At 41.0% G+C, this 27,860-nt stretch overlaps 1 protein-coding gene and 1 pseudogene across 22 annotated transcripts in view; both read left to right on the forward strand.

The window, feature by feature from the left end:
- Nucleotides 1-27,860, forward strand: part of MAGI1 (membrane associated guanylate kinase, WW and PDZ domain containing 1) — a 703,366-nt gene that overhangs the window by 132,956 nt on the left and 542,550 nt on the right. The window contains exon 1 of one of the 22 annotated variants that reach the window (XM_072598749.1): nt 14,444-14,670. The exons of the other annotated variants lie outside the window; for them this stretch is intronic. Within the exon in view, the coding sequence (XP_072454850.1) occupies nt 14,541-14,670 (130 nt within the window). The 5' untranslated portion in view covers nt 14,444-14,540. Of the gene's footprint in view, nt 1-14,443; nt 14,671-27,860 lie in introns of those variants that run through there. 22 annotated transcript variants of the gene reach the window in all.
- LOC140531171 (heterogeneous nuclear ribonucleoproteins C1/C2 pseudogene) lies at nt 7,354-11,153 on the forward strand (annotated as a pseudogene).

Consider the following 27,860-nt stretch of genomic DNA (forward strand, 5'->3'; position numbering starts at 1 on the left):
CCTGTTATACATGCTGTCATCACTTCCTGTTGTCTTGGAGACCCTGAAACCTACAGGTACTGATAGAAAATCCAAATCTTCCAAGTTTGTGAAGTTCACAAGGTTTTCCTCTAGTAAAGAGGACAGAGATTCTATCTTCTTTTTGTCCTTCATGAGGAATTCCTTCTCAGGACCTGACTGGATCTTGGCCACCTTAGGTTGGCCTGCTATTGGAATGCTGGCTTGCAAGACCCAGAGGTCCTGACTGATTACCTTTAACCAACCACAAGACATTTGCTGTGTCTTGTGTCCACAGGACACCTGTGTGCCATTATCCTCCTTCATTCAGTGACAGGAGTGCTTAGCTTCTCCCAAGTTGGGAGGATTTGTTTGTACTCACTTTTGTACCTTTAACTGATAAAGGACAGGGGAATCTGAGCTTTGTTCACAGCTGATTTTACCTTTAATTTTCTAATTGATCAGCAAGGTACACTCACCTAAGAAAGCCATCAGGGTATGGAGAATCTTGTTAGTGACATGAATTGGGTTTGCTCCCTGTGAGATGCCCTTCCTATGTTAGGAATCTGAGTTCAGGATTTCTAGTTCAGTGCATTTCCCAGTCTTGTCCATCCTGCCTGTCCAGCATCTTTCAAACCCTTCTCCCCTTTCCAACAGGCACTACTCCAATTCAGGCCCTTTCAAATAGTTCTCAGAGAAAACCCCTTTCTCCTGTTATTTCTTGTTTTCTTCATTTGTTGTACCCCTCTCCCCCAAAGTAATAGCCAACATTTATATAGTGCTCTCAGTTTTCCATATGACTTTCTGAACATGATCTCACTGGGTCCTCAAAACAAACAAGTGAGAGGTGGATATTATCAGTGCTCCATTTTACAGATGGGAAAATAGAGACTCATAGAAGGTGAGTGGCTTGAGCAGGGTCTCACAGTAAGTGCCTGTAGTGAGATTTGAAAGCAAGCTTCTTGACCCCAAGTCAGGGCTCTGTCTTTTATGGTGGTCTGGCTTTCAGTACATCAGGTTTAATATTTAATGACTTGTCATTTTCAAGAAAGTATAGGAATTGATTACCTTATTTTGATTCTGTCCTTAATGGCAGTTTTCCACAAGAATGAACCTGTTTCAAGGGTGGGGAACCTGCAAAGGTGACCACTCCTAGCCTACTCTATGTCTTGTGTCTGTTGATCTGAAGGTTTCACTTCAGAAAAGCCTGTGTGTGTAGCAGCTCTTTAAAAGCAAAGAGCCAAATAGAGCCAGATATGACACTGCTGGAAGCTATTGCCAACTCTTGATGAGACACATGTGGATCATCCAATTTGCAGATTACGTGTGGCAAATTTTTAATTCCAATGTGGTTTCCTTTCACTTGCTTCCAAGTTGCCTACCTTGGCCACCAGTTATTGTAGGCTAAGGGACACCTTCAGACATTGAATACTTTTTTCCTGATAATTTAGGCAGGGAAAATTCATTTATTCTCCTAGTTCTGAGTTATAAGATATTCACTAAATTGCTTTGGTATTTAGACTGGCCTATCTGTCGATAGGCAGATTTCTTTTTGTAAGTAGAAGATAATTTTTTAAAATTCAGAATTCATTCAACAATGGAAGATTACCTTTATTTTCCATTACTGTGTATCCTTTCTCCCTCCTCTCTGAGAGCCATCTCTAACCTTCCTAAGAAGAAAAAAGCAAGAATGGAAAAAAAAACCCAGCTCAGCCAAACTAATCAACATGTTAATTAAAATATGTGATATTTTCCACTCCCACAGGCCACCATGTCTGCAAAGAAAGAAGAGAGGTGCATTTTCATATCTTTTTTTTCTAGGACCAAACTTCGTCATTTTAATTACCCAGCATTCAGTTTTGATTTTTTTTTCTGGTGTCAGCAATTGTTTATGAAGGGCCTCCAATTGGTAGCAGGTTATGCTAAATGCCTTCAAGGAAATTATATTCTTCTAGGTTAAATTAAAAACAAAAACAAAAAAGTCACAAAGTAGTTGGGGAAAGTACTTAGCATCTCAAAAAATCAAGAAAGATCTCATGTCTCATCATAGGATTTTAGATTATAAGCTCTGAGGCAACAGAAAAGTCATCTAACCCTCATAATTTACTAGTGAGGAAATGGAAGCTGAGGGCATGTTAGTTGACTTCTAAAAGTCACACAAGTGGTAAGAAGCAGAGTCAGGACTTGAATCCATGTCTTTTGCCTGTAAAGCCAGTGCTGTTCCCCCTCGACCTGGGTCAATGTGGCATTTGTTCTAAGCATTAAAAGAAACTGGGCATTCTGAGATGATCAAGTGATGATGGAATGCGTTCAAGGCTTTGGACATTGACTATCAAATCATGGAGATGGAAAATGAAATGTTATATAAGGAAGCAGGCCCAAGGGTTCCATTTTATCCTGGAGGGCTTAAGAGAGACAATAAAGCTTCTTGAGCAAAGGAGTGATATAGCTAGATCTGTGCTGGGGGATATCAGTTTGGTGGTTGTGTGGGTGATGGATTGGAGACAGCAGAGATTAGAAATGAGGAGACCAATCAGAAAGGGATTTCAGTAGTCCAGTTTGAGAGATAATGGGGACCTGGACTATGGTGTAGGATGTATTAATAGAGTGAAAAGAATAGGTATGAGCGATAATATTTTCAAGACTTGGAAATAGATTGAATATGGTGTTATGGAATGATGAAGAGTTCAAGATGGCTCCTTGCCTGTGAATTTGGGTGTCTAGAAGGATGGTGGTATCCTCCAAAGAAATAAAGAATTTAAGAAGGAGAATCTGTTTAGGAGGAAAGATAGGAAGGTGTTTTAAATAATGACTTTATGATTGAGTTCAACATTTCCCAAACTATTTTCTTAGAGTCTTAGTCTTTGACATGTTATAAAGAAGGATTCTGGGAGAAAACATCAGTGTTACCACTGAAATTTTGTAAGTATCAAAAATACTGGCTGGAACTTTTTTTTCTGTGTGACAGCAGGCTAGTTTCCTTTTTAGAACAGTTATGTCAATTGAAGTTGATTGCTTTGTGGGTTGGTTTGGTTTTTTTAAATGAGGGTTTTGGTAAAATATGGTTAGGGACAGTAGACCTAATTTCCTTTTTTATTATGGTTAGAATAAATTAAAGCCAGTTGTTGTCATGAAGTTTTATCTCTTTGATTTCTTCTTTTAATAGAGAAAGAAGGGAGTTAATGTTATTGCCTTCCCTGTTAGATTGTCTCCAATTTATCCTGTGTGTATCCTGCTTGTATGGAACTAAATGTCTCTATGTTGTTTCCCTGTTTAGACTGTGAGCTCCTTGAGGACTGGTATAGCTTGTACCATCCTTTGTGTCCTGACTACTTAGCACAGTGTGTGGCGTATAGTAGGTGCTTAATAGATGCTTCCTTCCTTAACTTGGCTTGAAGGGGTTTCTGTGCTTGAGTCTAAAGATCTTCTTCTCTGGGTCTGTTTCATCACTATTTTCAGATGCAAGACACATACAGACACACACATATACACACATCACACATACCCACACTCCCCACTCACATGCGTACACACACACACACACACACACACACACACACACACACACACACACACACACACACACACACACACACACACACACCCCTCAGCAGGAATCTGGTCTAACCCATACCTGCGGGACTTCCTTTATATAGCATATGCAACAGGTGGCGACCATTTCATCTTTCTCTTGAAGAACTCCAGGGATGGAGAACATCGTTGCTCCTGAAATAGTCCATTCCCCTTTGGGACAGGTCTCCTTGTCAGGGCAGTTTTCCTGACAGCAAGCTTAAATATATCTCCTAGTTCTTCTCCTGGGGCCAAATGGAACAAGCCTGATCCATCTTTGGTAAGATAACTTTTCAAATACTTTCAAAGGCAGCAGTCATCCCCCCTCTGAGTTTTCCCAGACTCCTCTCCGCCGCCCCTCCACGTCCCCAGTTTTTCTTTTCTTGCTCAAACATATGTAAGATCAGAGGGGTTGTCTTTGATGATTTTTTTTTCAAGAATCCCCATCTTCCCCAAGCTTGACTTCACTCAGCATTAACCATCCCCTACAGTAGAGTCTTTGTGCTCATCCTGTCTGCCAACGTCATTTACAAACATTTATTTTTCTGTCAGCCATTCCACCCAGTTCATTAGGAACATCACCATGTGGCCATCCCCTAGCTTTGTACCCACTACATAATATGGGGCAGTTTAACCCCTCAGTTCTGAAGTAAAAGGGTGTCCGCAGAGGGGGATGTGCCAGCCATTTGCACTAGACTCCGATGGCCCCATTCTGACTCCTTTAAGAACACTGCATGGAGAAAATCATTTTGATACTTGACAACTGGCTCATGGTCATTGGTACCCAGGGAAAGGAATTTCATACACATGAATACAATTTGATAAAAAGTCTCCTGAGAAGGGATTCCAAGCAAAAAGGGTTAGCGATATGAATTCACATACCGTCCTTGGAAATGCTGATAGGCTCTAACTTGACTCCGTGCTGTATATTGAATTGGCATCTTACCAGATTCTTTCTGCATAGGAAATAGGTAATTGTATCATGCTGAGGAGTTGGTTTGCTGAATTTTTAATCAAAAACTGCCTTTTCATTAAAAAAATGTAATTTGTATCAGCGTAGCTTCATAAGAAGGAACTGACTGCCACCATGCCATCCCATTCATTTATTTGGTTCGGCATTTACTAAATGCCTACTGTATTCAGGATTTTAGAAATGAGGGAACTGAGGCCCAGAGACTTAAGTGACCTGCTCAAGGTCACATCAGTAGTACCCATCAGATAAGGGATTTGAACTTTTATTCTGAGGGCTCCATAGCTGGTACCTTTTCTACTCTAGCTGACTTCAAATCCTGACTGCCCCTTGGGACTTGTTGAGTTGTGCACATGTTGTATCCTTCTGCTTCCAGAAATCCCCCTCCCCCCTACCATACAAGTCCTTGAGGGTAGGAATGCCTTTAACATAGAACAAGGGGCTAGAGTAGCTCTATAAAAAATACTCCATCAATAGTTTTGAGTAGAATTATCCATGATCCCACAGTGAGTTACTGAGAGAGCCCTTGAATCTCAGCCCTCTGACTTCATGTCTGTGTTCTGCCTTTGAATAGATGATTTCCTGATTGAGTTTCATCTTTTTGTCTCTGTGTCGGTGTGAGAAACAGTTGGAAAAGGCAAGCTCTGGGTGGCAGCTAGGTGCTGCACTAGAGTCAGGAAGACCTGAGTTCAGATTTGGGCTAGGACACTTACAAGTTGGGTGATGCTAAGTCACTTACTCTTTGTCTGCCTCAGTTTCCTCATGTGTAAAATGGAGATAATAATAGCACTTACCTCCCTTTGTTGTTGTTGTTCAGTCATTTCAGTTGTGTCTGACTCCTCATGACCCCATCTGTTAGCCATTGCCTTCTGCAATTCATTTTACAGATGAGGAAACTGAGGCAAACAGGGTGAAATGACTTGCCCAGCGTCACACAGTCATGAGATGTCTGAGTCCAGATTTGAACCCTGGAAGATGAGTCTTCCTGACTCTAGGCAAGGCACTCTATCTACTGTGCCACTTGACACCTACCTGTCAGGGTTATTCTAATGAGATAATAATTGTGAAGCACTTAGCATGTTTCCTGGCATGTAGTAAGTGATACACAGATTTGTTAACTGCTATTATTGTTGTCATTGTGCATTTCTACTACTACTACTACTACTACTACTACTACTACCACTACTACTACTGCTGCTGCTACTACTACTGCTACTACTACTGCTACTACTACTAGTACTAGTACTACTACTGCCTATTATGGGAAATTGATTGGATGCCATAAAGAGGGGAGGGGAAGCAGTGTATAGTATTTACAAGGGCTCTGAACTTGGGACTTGGTATTCAAATTCTAACGTTGAGGTGTACTAGCCATGTTATTGTACAGAAGTCATTCATACCTCCCTCAGTCTCAGTGAAATTTTAACAAAATAAGGATACTGATAATTGCATCACTTCCCTCATTGGGTTGTTGTGAAGAAAATGGCTTGTGACTTTTCAAACCCTGTATTAGCTTGAGTTGTTATATGAGCATTGATGGACTTTTCTAAGGGAGTCTAGTATCACCTAATGAATGTGGAGGTCAAGTGTGGACTCAAGAAGATCTGAGTTCTAGTCTTGTATTTGTCAATACTGGTGCTTGTGACTGTGGGAAGGTCATATCTCCTCCTGGATGTCTTGGGCAATTCATTCTTTCCCTCTCTCTCCCTCTCCTTCTCCCCTTGGGGTTAAGTGAATTTGCCCAGGATCACACAGCTGCTAGTGAGTGTCAAGTGTCTGAGGTTGGATTTGAACTCAGGGTCTCCTGACTCTAGGTTTGATGCTGTGCCACCTAGCTGCCCCCAGTTCTTTAAGTCTTTAAATTCAATTGACTTGCATATCATGGTATCACCTCACTGATATCATGGTCCTCTTCAAGAATGAAAGACCAACAAGTTGAGGAGCAGTTGCTCACCTGCATTGGTGGAGAGAATTTCCCATACTAGAAGTTCCCCTACACTGATAAATGTGGGCTGAAAAAATATTTATATTTTAAAGAAAACAAAGTAGTGACTACAGATTCATTTACGGCAAAGGATTCAAGGCTAAGGGGACACAGTTTATGCCTAAAGTTGAAGAAGAAGAAGAGTTAGGAATGCAGCATTGGTGTGGGTTCCAGGTCAGGAAATGTTAATCAAAGAGCACTTAGAAAAATCTTTTTTTGGTTTGAGAGGTACATGGGACTCCTGTCTACAGGAAGCTGGAAACCAGCTGAGAAACCCCAGGAAATTGGTGGCAAGATGGAAGCTGCCGAGAAGGGTCAGAATCGAAGAGGTCAAACCATTTCCTCCATGGAACCCACCAATGGGCACAAATGTTTTGGAATCTAGCTTGAGAAATTAAAAAAATCAGCTTAGAATTTCCTGAGCATAGTATTATAAACAAATTATAAACAAACTTTCTTTTTTAATTCCTCTCCTTTGTTTTTAAAGTGTCTTATTTTCAGGTAGCTAACGTAGACTGAGCTTCACAAAGGATTCTGGCCATTGACCCACCCAACCTCAAAGTCTTCCCTCATCGCAATCACGTCAAATTTTATTGCCAGTCCCTTTTGGCAGATCCACTCTGTAGATCTTCACTTTCTTTATGGGACCAGCAAGTCAGTTGCTTTGACTGGATAAACTAGTTAATTTAGTTAAGGTCAGTGTGACATTGTTTCCCTCCCCTACTGTTGGGCCACATATAGAAATGACAGGCTTACTGTATACAATATATGTAATTGATTATCTATGAAAATTCCATACAAGGCAAAGTAACACTTTCTCCTCATCAAGTGAAAACGGGGGTTAGGGGTAGGGGGGGGTGAAGGGTCCTACTTATTAAGTTTGTGTGAGTCTGGCCCACAGAGTTGGTCACTATTTTCTGTTTGCTTCTTTCTTGATGGACAAAATCTGTCAGACACATCTTGGTATTTTACAAGCATTTTGCTTGGAGAGAAATTTCTAGCCAGATTTTCCCAAACTAAACACAACTCTCTAGCTGCTTTAAAAAAACTGCAGCCTTATCAAGCACTATGGCCAACAAGTGGTATCACCAACAAGACTGGTCCCTGTTCCAGGAATTCTCATGTCTTCGTTGGAAATCTCAACACTGGTTGTTAAGAAGACTGATGCTGAGGCCATCTTCGTGAAGTGTGTTAAAATCATGGGCATCCCTTTTCATAAGGATTTTGCCTTGTTTCAGTATGTGAATGAGTGAAGTGCCCATGCAACAGTGGCAGGAGAGGATGGCAGAATGATTGCTTGCCACATACTAGATATTAATCTGGCCACAGACCCAAAAGTGAGCTGAGGAAAAGCAGGTGTGAGGCATTCTACAGTGGAGATGTACAACTCTTCCTTTGACCTGGATTATGATTTTTTTTTTGTATTTATGTATTTATTTTTAGATTTCGACCAGATGCACCATCTAACTGCCTCTGGAGGATCTGAATGAAGATCCAATAAAAGAGAAAAGGGAGTAGGGACATAGGTAGAAGGAAAAATAGGAAAAACCATGAAAAGTTATGAAAACCTAGAGAGAAGGGATTATCACAGGGAAGAGGATGGTTGACATTGTCAAAGACTTGAGAGATGTCAAGAGGGATAAAAGTCAAGTCAGCAGCTGGGATTTTGTGGTGAATTGATGGGGGTTTTAATTTTTTAAAAAATTTTTTAAAATAGTTTTATTTATTTATTTTTAGATTTTGACATTCATTTCCACCAAATTTTGAGTTCCAATTTTTCTCCCCATCTCTCGCCTCCCCCACCCCATAAAACCTTGCATTCTGATTACCCCTTCCCTCAGTGTGCCCTCCCTTCTATCACACCCCACCCTTCCCTTATCCCCATCTTCTCTCTTTTCTGGTAGGGCAAGATAAATTTCTATACCCCATTACCTGTATTTCTTATTTTCCAGTTATATACAATTCTCAACATTCGTTTCTAATACTTTAAATTTCAACTTTTCTCTCTCCCTCCCTCCCCATCCATCCCCACTGAGAAGGCAAGCAATTCAACACAAGCTATATTTTTGCAAAAGACTTCCATAATAATCATGTTGTGTAATACTTACTATATTACCCTCTATCCTAATCTATCCCCCTTGTTTTTTTCCCTCATTTGACCTTGTCCCTTCCCAACAGTGTTTATTTCTAGCTACTTCCTTGTCCTATTTGCCCTCCCTTCTGTCATTCCCCTCATCCCACTTGTCGCCTCCTCTCCTACTTTCCTGCAGTGTAAGATAGATTTTTCATACCAATTTTAGTGAGCATGTTATTCCATCCTTAATCCATATGTGGAGAGAGTAGTTTCAATTTTCCCCTCTCCCCTTCTCCCTTTTCTCCTCCATTGAACAAGATTTTTCTTATGTCTTTTATGAGTCATGGCCTGCCCCATTCCATTCTCCCTTTCTCCTCACAGTATTTTCCTCCCTCACCCCTTAATTTTTATTTATTTTTTTTATTGATATCATCTCTTCTGATTCAACTCAACCTTACTCTGTGTGTGTGTGTGTGTGTGTGTGTGTGTGTGTGTAATCCCTCCACCTACCCAAATACTGAGAAAAGTCTCAAGAGTTACAAATATTATCTTTCCATGTAGCAATGTAAATAGTTCAGGTTTAGAAAGTCTTTTATGATTATTCTTTCCTGTGTATCTTTTCATACTTCTCTTGATTCTTGTGTTTGAAAGTCAAATTTTCTATTCAGTTCTGGTCTTTTCATCATGAATGCTTGAAAGTCCTCTATTTCATTGAATGACCATTTGTTCTTTTGAAGTATTTGTTATACTCAGTTTTGTTGGGTAGGTGATTCTTGGTTTTAATCCCAGTTCTTTTGACTTGTGGAATATCCTATTCCAAGCCCTTTGATCCCTTTATGTTGAAGCTGCCAGATCCTATGTTATCCTGATTGTAGTTCCACAATATTCAAATTGTTTCTTTCTAGCTGCTTGCAATATTGTCTCCTTGACCTGGGAGCTCTGGAATTTGGCCACAATAGTCCTAGGAGTTTCTCTTTTTGGGTCTCTTTCAGGAGATGATTGGTGGATTCTTTCAATATTTATTTTGCTGTCTGGTTCTAGAATATCTGGGCAGTTTTCCTTGATAATTTCATGAAAGATAATGTCTAGGCTCTTTTTTTGATCATGGCTTTCAAGTAGTCCTATAATTTTTAAATTGTCTCTCTTGGATCTATTTTCCAGGTCAGTTGTTTTTCCTATGAGATGTTTCACATCATCTATTTTTTCAAACTTTTGGTTTTGTTTTCTAAGTTCCTGCTTTATCTCATAGTCATTCATTTCCCTGAACTTGATTTCTTCTTTTAAAGAACTATTTTGTTCAGTGAGCTTTTGAACCTTCTTTTCCATTTGGCTAATTCTGCTTTTTAAAGCCTCCTTCTCCTCACTGGCTTTTTGGACCACTTTTTCCAATTGAGTTAGCCTCTTTTTAAAGGTGTTATTTTCCTCAGCATTTTTTTTGGTTCTCCTTTAGCAGGCTGAGGTTCAGATCAGCTGCTCTATTCTCCCAGGGGCTTTGGGTAAGGGCGGGGCTGCCACTAAGGGCTGAGGTTTAGATCAGTTCCACCAGAGGCTTTAAGGTGAGCTGCCTGGACAATGGACCCAGGCTGTTACTGCATAGACGACCACTGCTCACTGCTGCCACTGCCTGGGGCCAGTGCTGGGGGAACCCTGTTCCCCTCTCTCCCAGTTGGGAAAGCCCTCCCACACTGACCTTTGGAGCTTTCTTTGTCACTTGTGGGTTGAGGGATCTGGGACCCTCCCTGCTGGGAATTCTGCCCCGGAGGTCTGTTCAGGTCCTGTTCCTCCCAGTGCTGCATGGCCAGGGCTGGGCTCTGCTCTGCTCAGCGTCCCGTGACGCTTTCCTGTTGGCCTTCCAGGTAACCTTTGGCTGGAAACCTCTTTCACTCTGTTGTTCTGTGATGTCTGCTACTCTAGAATTTGTTGCGAGTCATTTTTTACAGGTATTTTGTGGTCTGTGGGGGAAGCGCTAGAGTATATACATCTTTCTACTCTGCCATCTTGGCTCTGCCCAGATTATGATTTTCAATGAGATTGTGATGACAGGATGTTCAGCTACCCAGCATGTGAGCCACCTCCTCCCATTGCTTGTTCAGGGTTGCCCTCAAAATGCCACCGTGTGTCCGGAAACACTTCCCGAGGAGGCAAAAGTGGCTTTAATTCCAAGAATGAGGCTCTCCAGCCAAATGTGACAAATTGAAAGGTGATGATCTTCAGACAATTAAAAAGGAGTTGACCCAGATAAAACAGAGAATGGATTCTTTATTGGAGAGCCTGGAAAAAAAATAAAAAGAACAAAGCAAACAAACAGCTGGACTTGATCAAGGATGATGAAAATGAAGTTGAAGAAGGAGAGCATGACAGAGACAGCACCAGTGGCGAGGACAGCTCTTCAGCACATGTTGGGGTTTTAGAACTCTCCTCCCATTTTTTCTTTCCTAGGGGCTTGTCTTTGATCAAACTTTTCAGATCTTTCCCTTAGTACCTTCCACACATACTCAATGTTGTATCCAACCCACGTTCATTAATTCTGCCTTGCACGCAGCCCCTTTCCCACTTCCTTCAATCCTCCTAGTACTTAGATTAATTCTCCTGTAATTTTGCTCTTTTAATTTTGATACCTCTTTATGACTTAATAAAAAGGATGTATTTTTTTAAATGCAGGCTTAAAAAATGCACACTAAGAACATGATAAGGTTTTTCTGTGTTTCACCCAGTAAGCAATGGAGAAATGAAAATGCGGTCTACACAATATTATCAGAAAAAAGTACCACTGGAAAAAAAAAAAGACAGGATCTGTAAGTATCTAGAATAAAGGATAAAACTCATTGATATTCGAGGGATGTCTGTTGGTATCCATGGAATGTCAAGAGAGTGCAAACCTGCTGGATAGACCCCCTCTGGTAACGTTCTGTGACTGTTGGTTATCTCTACTTTATCCTATTATCTTATGTATACTTAGTCCTTTCCATGTTATCTCCTTTGAGAGCCTTGAAAACCTGGACTGATTTTGCCTTTCTTTGTAACCCTAGTGCTTAACACAGTGCCTGGCACATGGTAAACAATAAATGTTTGTTGATTGATTATTCAAAGGTTTTTCTTTCCTTGAATTGTCCAGTGGTGCCTAATTATCAGTAGTATTTTAAACTCTGAAAGGGGGAGGAAGGGTGATTTCTTCTGAAACATATTAGAATTTCATGGAAAAAATGGATGGGGAAATGGAAAATTGGAATGAGTTATTTCAGGAAGTGAACTGCCCCGATATTGAAGATTTCCAAGCATAGGCTGGAAGAACATTTATCAGGCAAGTTGAGAAGGCCTGTTTCTCGGGTAGGGTTTGGATTAGATGGTCACCAACAGCCCTTCATTTCTGAAGTTCTGTTGTTCTGTGAAATCCAGGAGATCCCGGTAGCAGGACTTGACTGTGAGTCTCCTTTGTGAAAATCATCAGACATGAATGATTGAGATAATTATTCTGGAAAAAAAAGGAGGAAGAGTGGTGCAAAGAAAGGCACTCTGGATTTGGAGTCAAAGCAGCTGGATTCTCCTCATGGCCTACTACTTCAGTAAGAGTTTAGTGAATCCTTCTTATGTGTCATGCATTGTGCTAGACACCAGAAATACCTTCCCTCAAGGGACTTACATGAAAAACAATCCAGAGAAGTGTAGAAAAATAGAGTCCATGTGTGGGTAGCTGGGGGTTAGAATAGGGAGTGTGGGTGGCATTCCAGGTATCAGAAACAAACAGACCTTTGGAAAAGTATGGCAAGTAGAAGCTGGAATGGGATGTCTGGGGAACAATGAGTTGGCTGGTTTGACTATGTAATAGAGTGTGTGAGAGTAGGATGCAGTTGATGTGGAAAGATAGTCGGGGGGCCTTAACATAGATCCTGATCGCTGCCATTAGATAAGAAGGGCTGTGAACTACTCAGACCTGTGCTTTATGACTATCCATTCCGTAGCCTTGAGGACGATGAATTGACTAAGGGAGAGAATGTAGCCCTGGGAGTCAATTCAGAGGCAGTGGCAGTAGTCTAGGTGGGATGGGATGAGGATCTGGACTAAGGTGAAAGTTGTGTGAGGAGAAAGAAGGGACTGGATATGAGCCATGTTGACTTGGCCACTGAGAAGCAGCATGTTGTAATGGTTAGGGTATCGGACTTGGAGTCAATTCAATTCCAAACATTTATTCAGTTCCTACTGTGTGTGCCAGGAATTGTGCTAAGTCAGCAAGGTCTGGGTTCAAATCTCATCTCACCCAAATCTCATCTCATCAAATCTCAGTGTTACTTTAGGCAAGCCATTTAACTTGTCAGCGTCTTAGTTTCCTCATCTGTAAAATGGGTAAGTTGGACTTGATAGCCTTCCAGCTCTCTTTCGATCCTGTGTTTCTGTGAGTGGACCAAATACTTGCATAATCTTGGACAAGTCAGCCCAGTTTTCTCACCTGAAAAATGCCTGGGTTGGATTAAATGACTTTGAAGGTGCCTTCCTGTTTGACATCTGTGATTGTATGATCCTTCTAGCTCACAAAGTGGAATTTAATCCCTGCTGACTTGTTTCCCTGTTTTTAAAAATGAGCAAGACCAAAAAAAAAAATTAAAAAGAAACCAAGCAAAACTCATTCTCTTTCTTCTGGAAACTTCTTGGATTAACCTCAGAATAGAGAGAGAAGAGCCATTTTTCTCTGCAGGCATGGGGCTGCCTTAACAAGCTAATTTCATTCCTGTTTTGGAGAGTAACCATGGGCTCAGGTATAGGTTAGATTTAAACTTTTATGTCCTTTGATATTTTACTTTAGAGCCTTTGTTTTTGTTACGGAAGCCAGGGAGACTGGAGCTTGGAGAGGGGCTCATTTAGGCCACTGGAACATCAACACTTGGGGTAGGGGTAGGGTATTAGTAAAATCTCATTTCCCACCCCCTCAGCTCTCAGAGAGGAAACCTGTTCCTCACTGGCCCAAGAACATACCAAGCCATGATTGACCTCTACACTTTGGTTCATGCTCCTTTTCCATCTGGAATAACTCCTTTCTGTCTGTCCACACCCTCTCCATTCTTCATGTCTCAGCCCGTCTAAGCAGGCCTTTGCTATTTTCCAGCTCACGGTGATCTCTTTCCTTAGGAGTTCTTGTCCAAACCACTCATTTTTAATTTTCTCTCTTGCTCCTCTGTAATCTCCAACTTTCTCACTTGCTGCCCAATGTCTGGGACCTTGTCTTAGACTTTTCTTATACCCCACCAAGTACCCAATAAAAGCCTGATCATATTGTAGGTGATGAATCAATACTTAGTGAGTGGAATTGAATGGAAATGACACATGAAAGTTAATTTGGTTGATTGGGCAGGGAGATGACAGCCTGGAGTTCTGTTTACCTCCTTTACTTATATAGTATTCCACATTTAGATGGGAAGCCAGATTGGTGGGATTTGGTGTGGTAGTCAGGGGAATCCAGTATGTAGAGCTATCTCTGCCACAAAACCACCCTCTAACCTCAGGCAAGGACCCGTCATTAGATTGGATCCCATCTTTCCTTGTCTGCATCATGTTCATGGATCTGTTTATTTACATGCTATCTCTCCTTGAATGCAGGGGCTGTTCCCCACCTCCTATCCCCTTTATTTCTGTCCTTGATGCCTAACAAAGTGGCTGACACACAAATAAGCTTTGCAAAGCTTCATGCTTTGTATATGTGCAAGCTATTTTGAGGATATTATACAAGAAATTTTTGTGAAAATAAAGGTTGGAGCCTGGAATCCTCCTTTGGTTCATTTAATTATTAACTTGCTTCAGTTGCTTAGGTACTCAATTTCTGGCTGTGTTTGCTTTTCCCTTGAGGTTAATAGTAATGTAAACAGACTAATATATTCATCTGTCCCGAAGTTTCATTCACAAAAAGAGAGTATGGGTGCGGACAATCATCTCAGCCTCATAACAATGTCTGGAGCATGCTCAGTGTCTTGTCTTCAGGTATGAGAGAGAGAAACTTCTCTGGTCACGCCCCATTCTCATACTTGGAAAGCTTGCTCGGGCTGAGGATCCCAATTTGGAATAAGGGGGCGGGAGACCCAGGTACAGGTAAGAGAGCACAGAATCTGCATGTTTAAATCGTATGGGAGTCTTAAAAAAAAAAAGTTTTTTCTGTTCCTCCCTCAGGGAAGGGAATTGGGGGGGTTGGAGATGGAAGAATTGGGGATGCTGCCTTTGGCTTACCTGTCCCACCCGTCTTAAATCAGCATCTGCCTGACTTGGTTCAACCTAGTTGTCGATTTCATTGTTAGGGAGCCATCTTGGGCATTTGTTTTTATTGTCTGTCTTGGAGTGGTGTTCTTTTCCAACCTGGTGGCAGACAGTGAACTCCCCACCAATCAACTGGAAAGACTTTTCAGGACATGTTGAGTGCCCTGGAGCAAATGGCCTTCTGCACCTGTCTGGCAACCTGAGAAGGCAAAATTTAGAGAGAGAGGGAAGGGAGGCTTTTTTCCTTCTGCCAAAAAATTTCTGCTTCTTGAGTTCTAATAGCAGTAAAACTCCAAGCATGTCTCTCATCTTATAGTATTTTAATAACTAAACAAAGCTAGGAGTTCTGGGTATCCTGACTTTGGAGTCAGAGGATCTAGGTTCCAGCTGTGCTCCTGTGACTATGTACATGGGTGACCTTGGGCAGGTCATTTAACTTTTCTGAGTCTCCACTTCCCCAGTTGTAAAGTGTGAGAGCAGAGAGATACAACTGCTGGGATCCCTCCTAACTCTAAATCTGCACTTCTCTGGTTTAACTATATTCCTTGATCTAAATCCATGATCTAAAATGTCCCAAAGTAATTAATCAATGCGAAGAACTGACGTTCTCAAATCTCCTCTAGAAACTAGGAAGACTTGCTGTCTCTTGAGAAGGAAAACAGCCTGAAAATTTTCTTTACATGTTGAAGAAGTTTTCTCCTACCATCTAGTGTTGGACCAGAAGAACATATATGTATAATGAAATGATGAATATAACAGAGGGAGGCAATGTGTTACAATGGATTGAGATTTTGAGTCCAACCATCTGGGTTCAAATTTCATTCTTCATTACTTATGTGACCTGGGGCAAATCACTTAACAATATCTCTGCGCCTTGATTTCTCCTCTGTAAAATAGGGCTGGCTGGCCTCTGAGGCCCCTTGCAGGTCTAAACTATGCATTTAAAATCCAGAAATTGATTTTTAGAAGTCTATGGGTAATGAAGTGACTTACTAAGGGTACATAGGTACTTAGTGCCAAAGGTGGCATTTGAACCTTTAACTTAAGTGTACTATCCATGGCACTATGCTGCCTCTGTGTCTATCAGATATAGTATATATAATATTTCACAAACTTTATAGCAATATATAAATATCAGTACTACTTGCTTTTTTTTTCTTTTTAGTCTCTGTCCCGATGGAGGTGCTAAACTCTATTATGTACGATTGGAGATACATTTAATCTAAGAATAGTTGCTGTTGATTAGAAGGTTGGCGTGATCTGGCGGATGTATGGATACCACGCTAATCCTCAGACTTCCCTTGCAGGTAGAAAGAAAACCATTGGAGAATATCATCATTTCAGTGGAAGGAGTGGTTTTGTCCTTTAGGGAATAAGAGCTAGCTGAATGATCCATGAAAAACAGGACATCTCACAATAAATATAGCCCATTTTGTAATGACTTAGAAGAAACCAACCTTCTCAAGATCAGGCTAGAGCAGTGATTGTTCACCTTGTTTTATGTCATAGACTTGTTTGGCAGTCTAAGGAAATCTATGGACCTTTTCTCAGGAGAATGCTTTGAAATGCATAAAATAACATTAGCAGGGTTACAAAGAAAGCCAACTGAGATACAGTTATCAAAATATTAAAACAATAAGTTCATGAAGAGAATAAGTTCAAGAAGAAAAGGCAGTGCTTTGTATCCCCAACACAGCTGGAAAAGAAGGTTAATATGGTGCCATGATCACTCTTTCCCAGATTAATTTGATCAAAAAGCACATTGGGGCTTACAGGGCACTGAAGGAACCCAGAAACACAAATTAGAGCTGGAGCATCCTTCTTGGACTTAAGAATTGAAATTGGGAGGGGAGGGGATTTGTTTTGGGAGAGGGGGTTTTGTCTGGCCACCTGTGATGGGTGGAGGGAGGTGAGTGGCACTTTCCTGAGATTGGCTCTTTCTGTCCAGGCTTGCCTTCTGCAGAGTAAGGGCTATAGTCTGATCTGAGATTAGGGAGGGATGATCCCTCAGACCCCTGTGGATATTTCCTCCTAACTCCTCTCTGTCACTGGGAGCATCAGGGTTCCTTGAAACATAGCTTGGAGAAAGGTAGAAATTGACACGAATATAGACTAAAATGGGAGAAAATCTGATAGTGAATTATACATATGTATGTGTGTGTTCCTGGTTTTCCTGGCAAAGACACTGGATTGGTTTCTCTTTCTCTCTCTCTCTTACACACACACCACTAACCACAATCAGGAATAACCCAAGACAACAAATCTGAGAAATTAAGTGGTTTTTGTGTGACTTTTCACATCTCTTAGAGGTTAGGGTCTGCATGCTCTGCTTTGCATAACATAATAATATTAACTAACATTTATAAAACTGGAAAGGTGACTTTAGACAAAGTGCCATCCCCTTTGATGTTCACAATAATTTGGGGAAGTGGATGCCATTATTATCCTCACTTTATAGATGAGGAAACTGAAGCTGAAAAAGGTTAAGAGACTCTCCTCCCTGCATCCCTTCCCTCCCACCCCATCCAAGATTACACAGCTAGTTGTGTGTTGAGTGGGATTTGACCTCATTGACTCCAAGATCCACAGTCTGTCTGCTGAACCATCTGGCAGAATAATATACTACCTTTTCTTCACAGGAAGCATCTAGTACGAATAGGGGTATGGACTAGACCCATGATATCATTGGTAGAAGAGGGCTGGCACCTTTTCTGTACCTTTTAGTCTTAGGGAGTTGCCTAGAGTGCAGAGATTTGTGCAGGATCTTGTTGGGATCACACAGCCCATATGTGTTAGAAGCAGAGACTCTGGCTTTGAGGCCAGGTCTCTAACCACCATGCCACACCAGTACAAGAACAGTCATTTCCCAGCACTGTTTAAAAAAAAGAAAAGAAACAAACAAAACCAAAATATGATGTTAACACAACTGCCTTTTGGTTTCTGTGGAATTTTATCTACTTAATTGCTCTCTTTAATTCTTCAGGTGTGACTGACTATAAGTATACATATCTAGCCTTAAGACTCCCACTTCCTTAGAAGCAGGATTACAGTCCAAGCATATTTTAACCCCCTTACTTTGGAATAATACATTCACAAATAATACATCATGTGATTTGGAAAATTAATGCATTGTGGAAGGTTGGTTTTTAATTTGCTTTCCCTAATCCAATTCTAACCCTGATCCAATTCTGCAAGTCAAATTCAAAATGCAGGTGGAGGCAGAAGTGTATTAGACTCCATATTGAGAGTCTTGGGAGTTCTTTGGCTGCATGTAGCAAATTACCAGGGAGGCCCAGATCCTTGCTATAAATGAGTTTTACTACCTAAAGGAATTAATATAGTTTCCCCTTGCAGTTGTGTGCCTAGCTCTTCTCACTCTGCTCTCTTAGTGTGATGGTGGCCTGCCTTATACTAGCCTGGTCGTGCCAAAAAGGCTGGTATTCACCTGTGTAATGTTTCCACATCTCTCCTGACTTATGAAAGGAGCTTGTGTTTTCTCTGCAAGTTTACCTACCTCCTCTGCTTCCTGTGATCTGTTTTTACTTCATACCTAACCTGATTTCAGTAGATGAATAATCACAATGGACAGATGCACAGAATTAGGAAAGGCCAGGGAAGGAAAGTGCATTGGAATAATAGTTACAGCCCTTTGCTTTTACTTTTCTTGAAAATGCCTTTTCCTTTTGATTGGTCAGATTAGAAAGTGTTCATTTTTTTTCTTTATTGTCATTCATTTAAAATTCATGATTACAAAAAAAAAATCATCTCTGTCTCTGGGACTACAAATTATCATCCCTCCCTTTCCCCAACTCCCCACAAATTTGGAGTCTGCTCCATCTTACTGTCTCTACATGGAGCCTCTCTCTATGATTCTATTTCCCAGTTAGGTGTCTCTTAGAAATTACTTGGTATTACTTTTTTTGAATGTTTTATATTTACTGAGTGTACATCCCTCAATAGAATGGAAGCTCCCTGAGGGTAGTGATTATTTGTTTTTGTCTTTATATTCTTCACATGGTGGTTACTTAATAAATGTTTGTTGAATTTGCATTGAATGATCGTATTTTTGTGAAGGCAGTTTAGTAAAAAAAAAAAAATCACCGTATGATAATAATGCATATTATTGAAATAGATGAGTGACTTGTAAAACTGAGTTGGGCTAGAAAGAGAATACTGTGTACATGTTTGTGTACATATCTTTGATAGCTTTGCCATGACAGACAAGTCATGCAGCCTTTCTGAGGCACATCTGTAAAATAAGGATTATTGCCACCCTCCCAGGTTGTGTGATGAAACACTTTATGAGCTTCCAAGTTCTATGTAGAGAAGAGTCTGTATACTTTTGTTTGGATGGATGGATGCATATTTGTAATGTGTGTATTTAATGATGACTGCAAATCTACCTGTTCTTCAACACAATACAGATGGCAATAAACTTTTAACAGGCATTGAAGATCTGTTTGGAAGTACAGGGGAAAATGGTCTCCATCACAAGTTTATGGGGTGAGCCTTTAGTACTTTAGGGACCATGCATAAAAGCTTATTAGAGGATGTAGAAAAATTACCTTCTAACATTCATTCTCTACAGTCAGGGTTAGTGGGCTGGTTCCCTGCTAAAAGGCACAATCTCCACCTAGTGGAGGAGGGCTTAACTGAAGAATAGTGAGTAGCACAGCATCAAATGGGAATGGGCATCCTCTATATTCCGAGGAGAAATAAATGGACAAAAAGCTGCTGGAGATTGAGAAGGAGGGAAAAATTGTGATCTTGGGGAGATGAATTTCCTTGAAATAGAGTTAAATGTAAGCAGTCGTAAGTGAATTTGATTGTATCGATGCTTAATAGCATTTATAATAAACCATTAAAACAATGCTTTACTCTCAGTGGAATATTACTTGGATAGACTCAGGTCTTAATCCTTTAAGTTACTTTTTAAATGATGGTTGGAGAGGACCTGCTAGAAGAGTAAGGGGATGATTCACCTTTGTCCAAGAACACTATAGAAAGGATGATTGAACTGGTCCCTCAACTCCATTCTGTTCTGAATTGTGAGCTAGATCTTTTCTGCTCAGAACTCATCCCTAAACACTGTGCATCCTTTGCCTGTTTGGATACGTCTTCCATTACACATTCCATTACATATCCATTCAGTGTAAGGAGAAAACATTTTCCTTTGCTCTATGTCACGTGGCTAAGTAAGAAAGACAACTACTGTGGTCTTGGTGTGTGCCGTCATACTAGAAATATTGATTGTCTTTAAAAGGTATTAGGGACATTATGGGATGGAAAAAATGACAGTGACGGAAGTTCCCTTGTAACTTCTCTGATCCTTACCTTTTTGTTTTCCAGGTGATTGTCTCAATTTAGATATGTGTGCTCTGTATGGATAATAATTCTAATCTCTGTTTTTAGCAAATAAGTTCTGGGTGATATGCTTAGTGTTTGGGAAATGGAACATAGGTAGAGTAGAGTTTGGTGGTGGTGGATTGGGACAGGTGTGGAGGGTGGATACATAGGGAAGGGAAGTGGTTAGGTTCTAGAAATCTAAGTCTTCATAGAATTATCCATGTAGAGCTAGAAGCAGGGTGTATTGAACTGACTTGCAAGAGCTGATCGTGAAGTTTTCACTGTTAGCATTTATACCTCAGAAACCGGCTAGTACTATAAATCAGGGCTGGAGTTACTGTTTTATTGAGTATGATAGAGAAAATACCGATTATGCAGATTAAACTTAAAAGGGTGCAATGTGTGCAATGTTTTTTCCCCTGCAGCATAGTTTTAATGAGAAGAGGCCTTAGAGGTCCTTCAGTCCATCCCTTTTATTTGATGGATGAGGTCCTTGAAGATCCTACTGTTCAACCCCCTTATTTGATGGATGGGGAAACTGAGGCCCAGCCAGGTGGAGTGACTGGTCCCATGTCAATTAGGTAGTAAACAGCTTGGATTTATTTATATTTATTTATATTACCCTCTGGGCTCTTCAAGCTTTAGTTTTATCATCTGTAAAATAAGGCAGTTGGACTAGCTGGATTCCAAAGTCTCTTCTAGCTCTAAATCTGTGATCTGTGAAGTAGAGAATTGTGCCTTGTACAAATCTGTACTGGTGCATAGACCCACAGGAAGAATTTGTCTGATGGTATTTATCTGGGCTGTACAGCAATAATAGTTTCGTGTTGTTGCCTGTCTTGGAGCAGTGTGGAGTGAATGTTTTCCACTTGGTGTAATTAGGAAATTCTAGAGGAATCTAGCTATACCTACATTCAAGGACTTTCTGAGAATTTAGCAGTTGTTCAGGGAGGTTAATTGCTATTGTTGAATATTCTTTTGCCTTTAATGTCAACTAGAGTTTGATTGTTGGAGAAGCCTTTCAATTGATAAAATAGTATTTCAAGTTGAAGGTGTTGAAAGAACAGAGCTAGATTGTCCTTCCCATCAACATGGAAGAAAATTTGGCAGGGAGTTTTGATGAGACATTCACCATCTCAATGACTTCATTTCGATTTGAACTGTTAACTGCACACTTGGCACTTAAAACTGCAATGAATTCAGATTAAGTAATTCCTTTGATAGCGAGAAAGCTGCAGGGTAGAGAGATCATTAATCATATCAAGATTCTTTGCAAGGATTTAAGAAAGAAACTTAGTTTACTGCTTGAAGACAAAGATTATATCTGCCCTAGCTTCTTCTCTGGAGTGAATTTGGATAACGGAAGTCTGGCCTTTGTCAGTGTCAACTGCAGGGGGAACTTGCTGAGATGTCTGTCGGATGCTGAGGCCATGTCGCCATTAGCACATACCAGTACCTCTGAATAAGAGTCTTATTGCACCATGTGGTTACGTCTCTTGCATGCTCTGGTTTCTTATCACAGAATCTCAAAGCAGGAAGGAGCCTTGAGGGCAGTCTAGCCCAATTCATCCCTACAGTGGTCATCCAACTTTGCTTTGATGACCTTCAGTGATGGGGAACCCACTGCCTCACAAAGCATCCCATGACACTTGGGATAGCTCAAATGCTTTGGAAATTTGCTTTATAGGAAGGCTAATTTTGTTTATTTCTAATATTTTAGGGCAGGAAAATGACATTGTGCTTAGTGCTTGGATGGGGCACTGTGTTTTCTCTGGGTTTTGAGTCCCAGTTCTGGGGTGGTTGATGGCTTTGAATGGACATTTCTTAAAAAGAAATGGTCACTTTCATGCCTGACTGTTATCAAGATAGTATCTGTGTGGCTTCCTGAATCAATGGTTAGAGGGAGAACACCTGGGTTTATAGTTAGATAATGCCAAGAGTGTTTGTGTTTCCAGAATCTTGTGCACAAACTAGAGTAACATTTAAAAGAAAAACATTTATAGTCTCAGTAAGATCATGAATTGAAAAGGATCTCAAAGACCATCTCATCTAGCTCTTCCATTTTATAGATGAGAAGGCAAAGGCACAGGGTAGGTAGATGCCTTGCTGAAGAGTCCATGGGTAATAAGCATCAGGGAAGGGATTTGAACCTTGCTGTTTGGATTGTGCCATGCTTTCCTCATTCTTGGGTCATTTTTTTGCATGTGCTACGTCCCATAGATATAGCCACCTCTGATCATGGTGATGACTGGGTCCTATTTGGAAGGCCCATTGACTGGGGACTCTGTTTATGTGCATCTTGTATGTTATTTTGACCTCATGAGGATGTCCCCATAGCAACAGTCAACACTGATATTGCATGTTTTCATAAAGCAATAAATCTGGTGGGACGTAAGCAGCCACAATGGGCGATGAAGGCTGGTTGTGCAATTTCAGATGCCGGAGGGGCCTTTCACAGCTTAAATACACACTATTCAGGCTGTTATTGTTTGTGAAGCTTGAGGACCCCACTCTGGATCTTGGCACATGATAGACTCTGAAGTTTATTTTAGAGGGTAGGCAGTGTTGCCCAGATATGTCCAGTGCATGGTTAATTAGATTGGGTTTTTTTTTTTTAACTTAGAGATTGTTTTTCAGCATTGTTCAGATTCTCCTTTGCTTTTACCAGGTCTCTCTGTGTTTCATTCCATTCCTCCCCTCCCTCTTGGAATTGTCCCTTAATGACCAGGAAACCTCTACTTAGGCCATCAGCCTGGAGAATGATACTGATTGGCCCAGATCTTTTAGGAAGTGGTCAAGATTCCTTCTGGCCACCAGGCTGGGACTTCTCTTTTTTAATTGACATGCGTGCTTTTCAGGATTCTTTAGGTGAAATGGCAAGCTGTTGCAATTAAAACATTATTTTAACAACCAACCTAAACATGCCTTAGCATATACTCTTCCTCAGCTTAGTAAATGAGTTCAGCTGGGGAGTTTAATTAAATGAAAATGACCTTGCCACAAAATAAAGCCTCAATAGCAATTTTTTGATTGTTTTAAAATATATTCATGGGATCCCGGAGTTATCATCTCATCTTGGGTCTCCTAGTCCAACTCCTTCTGCCCCACCCCCACCCCCCAGTTTCAGATGAAGGAACAGAGATTAAGTGATTTATCAGAGGTTATATAGACTGTAATTGTAAGAGCTGAGATTCCAGATCATTTGTGATGACTCTCCACTGATGGACTTGATTCCATTGGAATGACAAAGAAGCAAGGATAATAGCAGCAGCTCTAACGTTAACATCGGATGTTCGCATGGCTCTCGAAAGTGTGCAAAACATTTCCCATGCCGTTGCTCACTTGTCTCACAACTGCTCTGTTAGGAAGGTACCATAGACATTATTTCTCCCATTTTGTAGCTGAGGAACTGGGCATCAGGGAGGTTCTGCAACTCATTCATGGTTATTTAATAATAATAATGATAGTTAACATTCATATAGGATTTCAATGCTTGCCAAGCACTTAACCTATATTATCTTATTTGAGACATACAAAGATCTGGTGAGGTAGGTGTTGTTATCCTTATTTTACAGATCAGAAAACTGAGGCTGAGAGATGTTATGTGACTTACCCAGGTCACTCCGCTAGTGCCTGAGACAGAATCTTGTGATTTCTCAACACTATCTACTACATTTTTTTTTAAGGTGGATTCTTTTTTTTTTTTGACCATCTGGTGCCCTGCACATCTGTACCTATAATTCAGAGTGATACCTGAGGAGTTAAATAAGGTTTCTTCTCCTTCCCCTACCCTGCCAATTTGGGCTAAATCAGTTAAACAGAAATTGTTTATGCTCAGCCCATTTGACATGTGCTCATCACTTCCCCCCAACCCCCACTCCAGAGGTAGAGGATGCAATAACAAAATGAATGGTTTTATTTCAATCAATAAATGTCACCAGGAGGTGGGGATGACCATGAATCGTGACATCGCTGTCTGTAGAATAATTACAGAAAAATGAACTTGCCTTGCAGTGCTGTGGGTTGAGTACTCTCAGAGAGGGTCCCCACCGACTGCCCATCTGGCTTTGGCTGGGAGGCTAGGGCCTCAGGTTCTACATGCTAATTAAGGGATACTCACTTGCTGAAAGCTGGAAATCTAATGAAAGATAAGGTTTGTTCCTGGATGGATGTGGAAGCATCTCTTCAGAAGGACCAGCTTGCATGGGAGTTTTAGAATCAGGGTCCTTGATGGCAAATGTGTCTCTTGGGCAGCTCCCTGTTACAGCTTCAGATAAGATGCTCCTTATCCTTGATCAGCACTGTCTTCATCCTTAAATGAGGCATTTGGACTACAGGGCCTCTGAGGGCCTTTGGGGAGTTAGATTATGTAGTCTATGAAGCCGCTTCCTTCTCGTAACCAACACATTGGTAGAAACTAGGTTTGGAGTCAATGCATCCTCGAAGACTTCAGTTTCTTCACCTGTAAAATGAGAGCATTGTATTAAGTAAACTCTTAGATCCCTTCCAGCTCCAAATCTTTTATCCCATATTTGGTTATTATTATTACAGATTTTTGAATCATAGAAGACAACTCCTAGTGTGAGAACATCCCTTCCCTTCCCCTCACCCTTTCCCCTTCCTTTCCCCTCCCCCCTTCCCCTTCCCTTTTCTTTTCCTTTCCTCTTCCCTCCCTTCCCATTCCCCTTCCCTTCTCCTCCCCCTCCTTTCCCCTTCATTATCATACCAACTTTAGTACCTCACACCCATCATTCATTCTTCCAAGTCTGTCATTGGGAGAGTAAGGAAATTCTCAGCAACCACTTCATATAGAATAACATGATGGCCCTCATGCAAGAAGGAAATGTTCCATACCCCAGACTGGGGGGAACATATGCTTTGAGTTGCAGAGAGCTCTGTGTTGACTGATCTGTGTTTGCTCACCGGTGGTTTTTGGACCCTCATGCCTTTGCAAGGCAGCCAGCTGGGGTCAGAGGTAGGAACTGTGGTAATACAGCAGAATGAACCTGACAGATAGAATGGTGTTCTTCCTTCTTGTAGAATGAGAGCTTCTTGAGGGAGTTTTTTATTTTGCTGTGGCATCCCTGGCACTGAGTACAATATGTGTGTGTGTGTGCATGTGTGCGTGCGTGCATATGTGTGTGCATGTGTGTGTATGATGGACATTGGAATAGGTGTGCAGGCACAGATTGCAGCCCATTTAAGACATAGTAGATGTTCCAGAGAGAGTGATGTGAAGCTCAGAGGTGTTGAATGACTTGCCAGTATCCAGTAGTTCAATATGATAAACACTGGTTAAGCACCTCTGGTGTGTGCCAGACACTGTTCTAAGTACTAAAAGCAGGATTGGAACCCATGCCTTCCCAACACCAAGCCTAATCAGCTATGACCTGCTATACAGGTCACAGAGTAGGAGGGAACACATGCTTGTTGAACAGATAGAATCTTGGTGTAGTGGAAAGAGCTAAGAGGATTCAATTAGAAGACCTCTGTTTGAACTTTGGTGATGCCACTTGCAACCTCTGTGACATTGATCAAGTCCTTGAATGTCTCTGGGTCTCAGTTTCCTCCCCTGTAAAAATAAGGGGATTGGATTCCATGACCCCAAGACCTTCTAGATCTAAATTTATCATCTTTATGTGCCCTTGAACAAGTTACTTCCCCTCTCTGTGCCTCAGTTTCCTCATCTATAAGTCAAGGAGGTTGGATTAGACAATTTCTAAGGTCCCATCTCTCAATTTACCATCATTTAGGCTTTATTATTTGAACATTCTCCCCAAATTTCATTAGCTAAATGGTCATATTCAGCACTTCATGCTTGGGCTCTGCTATGGCCAGTGATCAGGAACCATATATATTTTATTATGATGAGTTCCTCCTGAAATACAGCCCACAGTGTTATAATTACGATAGGCTGACATTTATTGCCAATTATCGATACTATATTAGTGTGGCCGTTATAGCTGCCACAGCACCGTACATGGGATATTAATGTGCGTGTGTGGTGCTTCCGATCTTTTAATGTGACGCGTCCTCAGAATGCTGAGAGAGGAACAGATACTCTGGGTATGCATAGTCCATTAATGCAATGGCTGAGCTTTTGATAACAGTAATGCTACTGAATCATTGTGAAGTTTTGATAGCAGTACAACATGGAATGAACATAAAAGATGAACTGGCTTAATATTTAAATTGGAGGGACTGTTATCATACAGCCACAAATTTTAGAGCTAGAATGGACCTTAGAGACAATTGAGCACAACCTTCTCATTTTTGAGACGAGGATACCAAAGTTAAATGACTTTCATAAAGTCATGTAGTTAGTAACCTGGAGAGCCAGTGTCTGGTTCTCAAATCCCTCCCTCCCTCCCTCCTTCCTTCCTTCCTTCCTTCCTTCCTTCCTTCCTTCCTTCCTTCCTTCCTTCCTTCCTTCCTTCCTTCCTTCCTTCCTTCCTTCCTTCCTTCCTTCCTTCCTTCCTTCCTTCCTATGGTTTTATTGGTGGGACAAACTCACAGTGAAGAAATTCCTTTTACTCATGCTGATCAGGAATTTATCCACAACTTATATTGTCTTTTTGAAATGTATGCGAGGGCACTGAGATGTTCAGTGACTTACTCACAGCCATATAACTGATCGATGCCCGAGGCAGATTTGACCAAGATCATCCTCTACTATAAGACCTGCCATTTGTCCACTAAGCTATGTTGGTGCTCAATCATTGCTTCCTGAGTTGGATTAAATTGAATTTCCTTATCTTCTTCATTGTTTTACTCTATTTTTTGCCATTTATCATTGGTTCCTTTCCATTAAATGGCACCTGAGAAAGACAAAAGAGATTTAAAGAGTGGGTAGGGTCTAGTAGAGATTTAGGATATTAATGTTGGTGGAATGTGTCCAGAAGGTCCTTCCAGAAATCCATCTAGATTTGTGCTTGAACTGAAATAAGTCCACCACTGAGCTCTGGTGGTGGTGATACTATTTCCTAACCAATGGAAACAGAAAGCCATGACCTCTATCCACCACCTCAATATCACTGTTGCCTAGGGCACCCATCCACCTCCTGTTTCTGGCCAAGCCCATGTGTATTTGGCAAGTACTATCCATTTTGTCTCAGTGCTGATTGTCCATATTATGGTTTGTCTGGAAAATTCTTAGTTCAACAGCAAATCATCTGCCTAATTAGAGTTGGCATCTCGATTCTATTTCTTTACTTTTGGAAATCCCAACCCTTTAGCCCCTGTCCTGGGTCTCGGGAGGCTTCCACAGGGGGATACATCTGGGCATTTTCTGAGAGATTGTGGAGTGTGTGTCAGGGGGAAGTTGAGCAGAAAGCAGGGTGAAGAAACATTGATAATAGTAGCTTACGTTTCTATGCTGCTGGTCAGTTGTTTCAGTCATGCCTGATTGTTTGTGACCCCATTTAGGGTTTTATTGAGAAAGAAACTGGAGTGGTTTTCGTTTCCTTCTATAGTTTTGCAGATGGGGAAACTGAGGCAAGCAGGGTTGAGTGACGCCCAGGGCCACACAGCTACTAAGTATCTGAGTCGGATTTTAATCCATGAAGATGTGATCCTACAATCATATGGTCCTCCGCCCAATCCATTCCTGCCATGCATTGTCCCATCTTCTAGGTATTTGATAAAGGTTCACTAGTGAAATGGTAAGAGTATTCAGAATATGG

This window comes from Notamacropus eugenii, chromosome 3 (assembly GCF_028372415.1).
Source record: "Notamacropus eugenii isolate mMacEug1 chromosome 3, mMacEug1.pri_v2, whole genome shotgun sequence".
NCBI lineage: Eukaryota > Metazoa > Chordata > Mammalia > Diprotodontia > Macropodidae > Notamacropus > Notamacropus eugenii.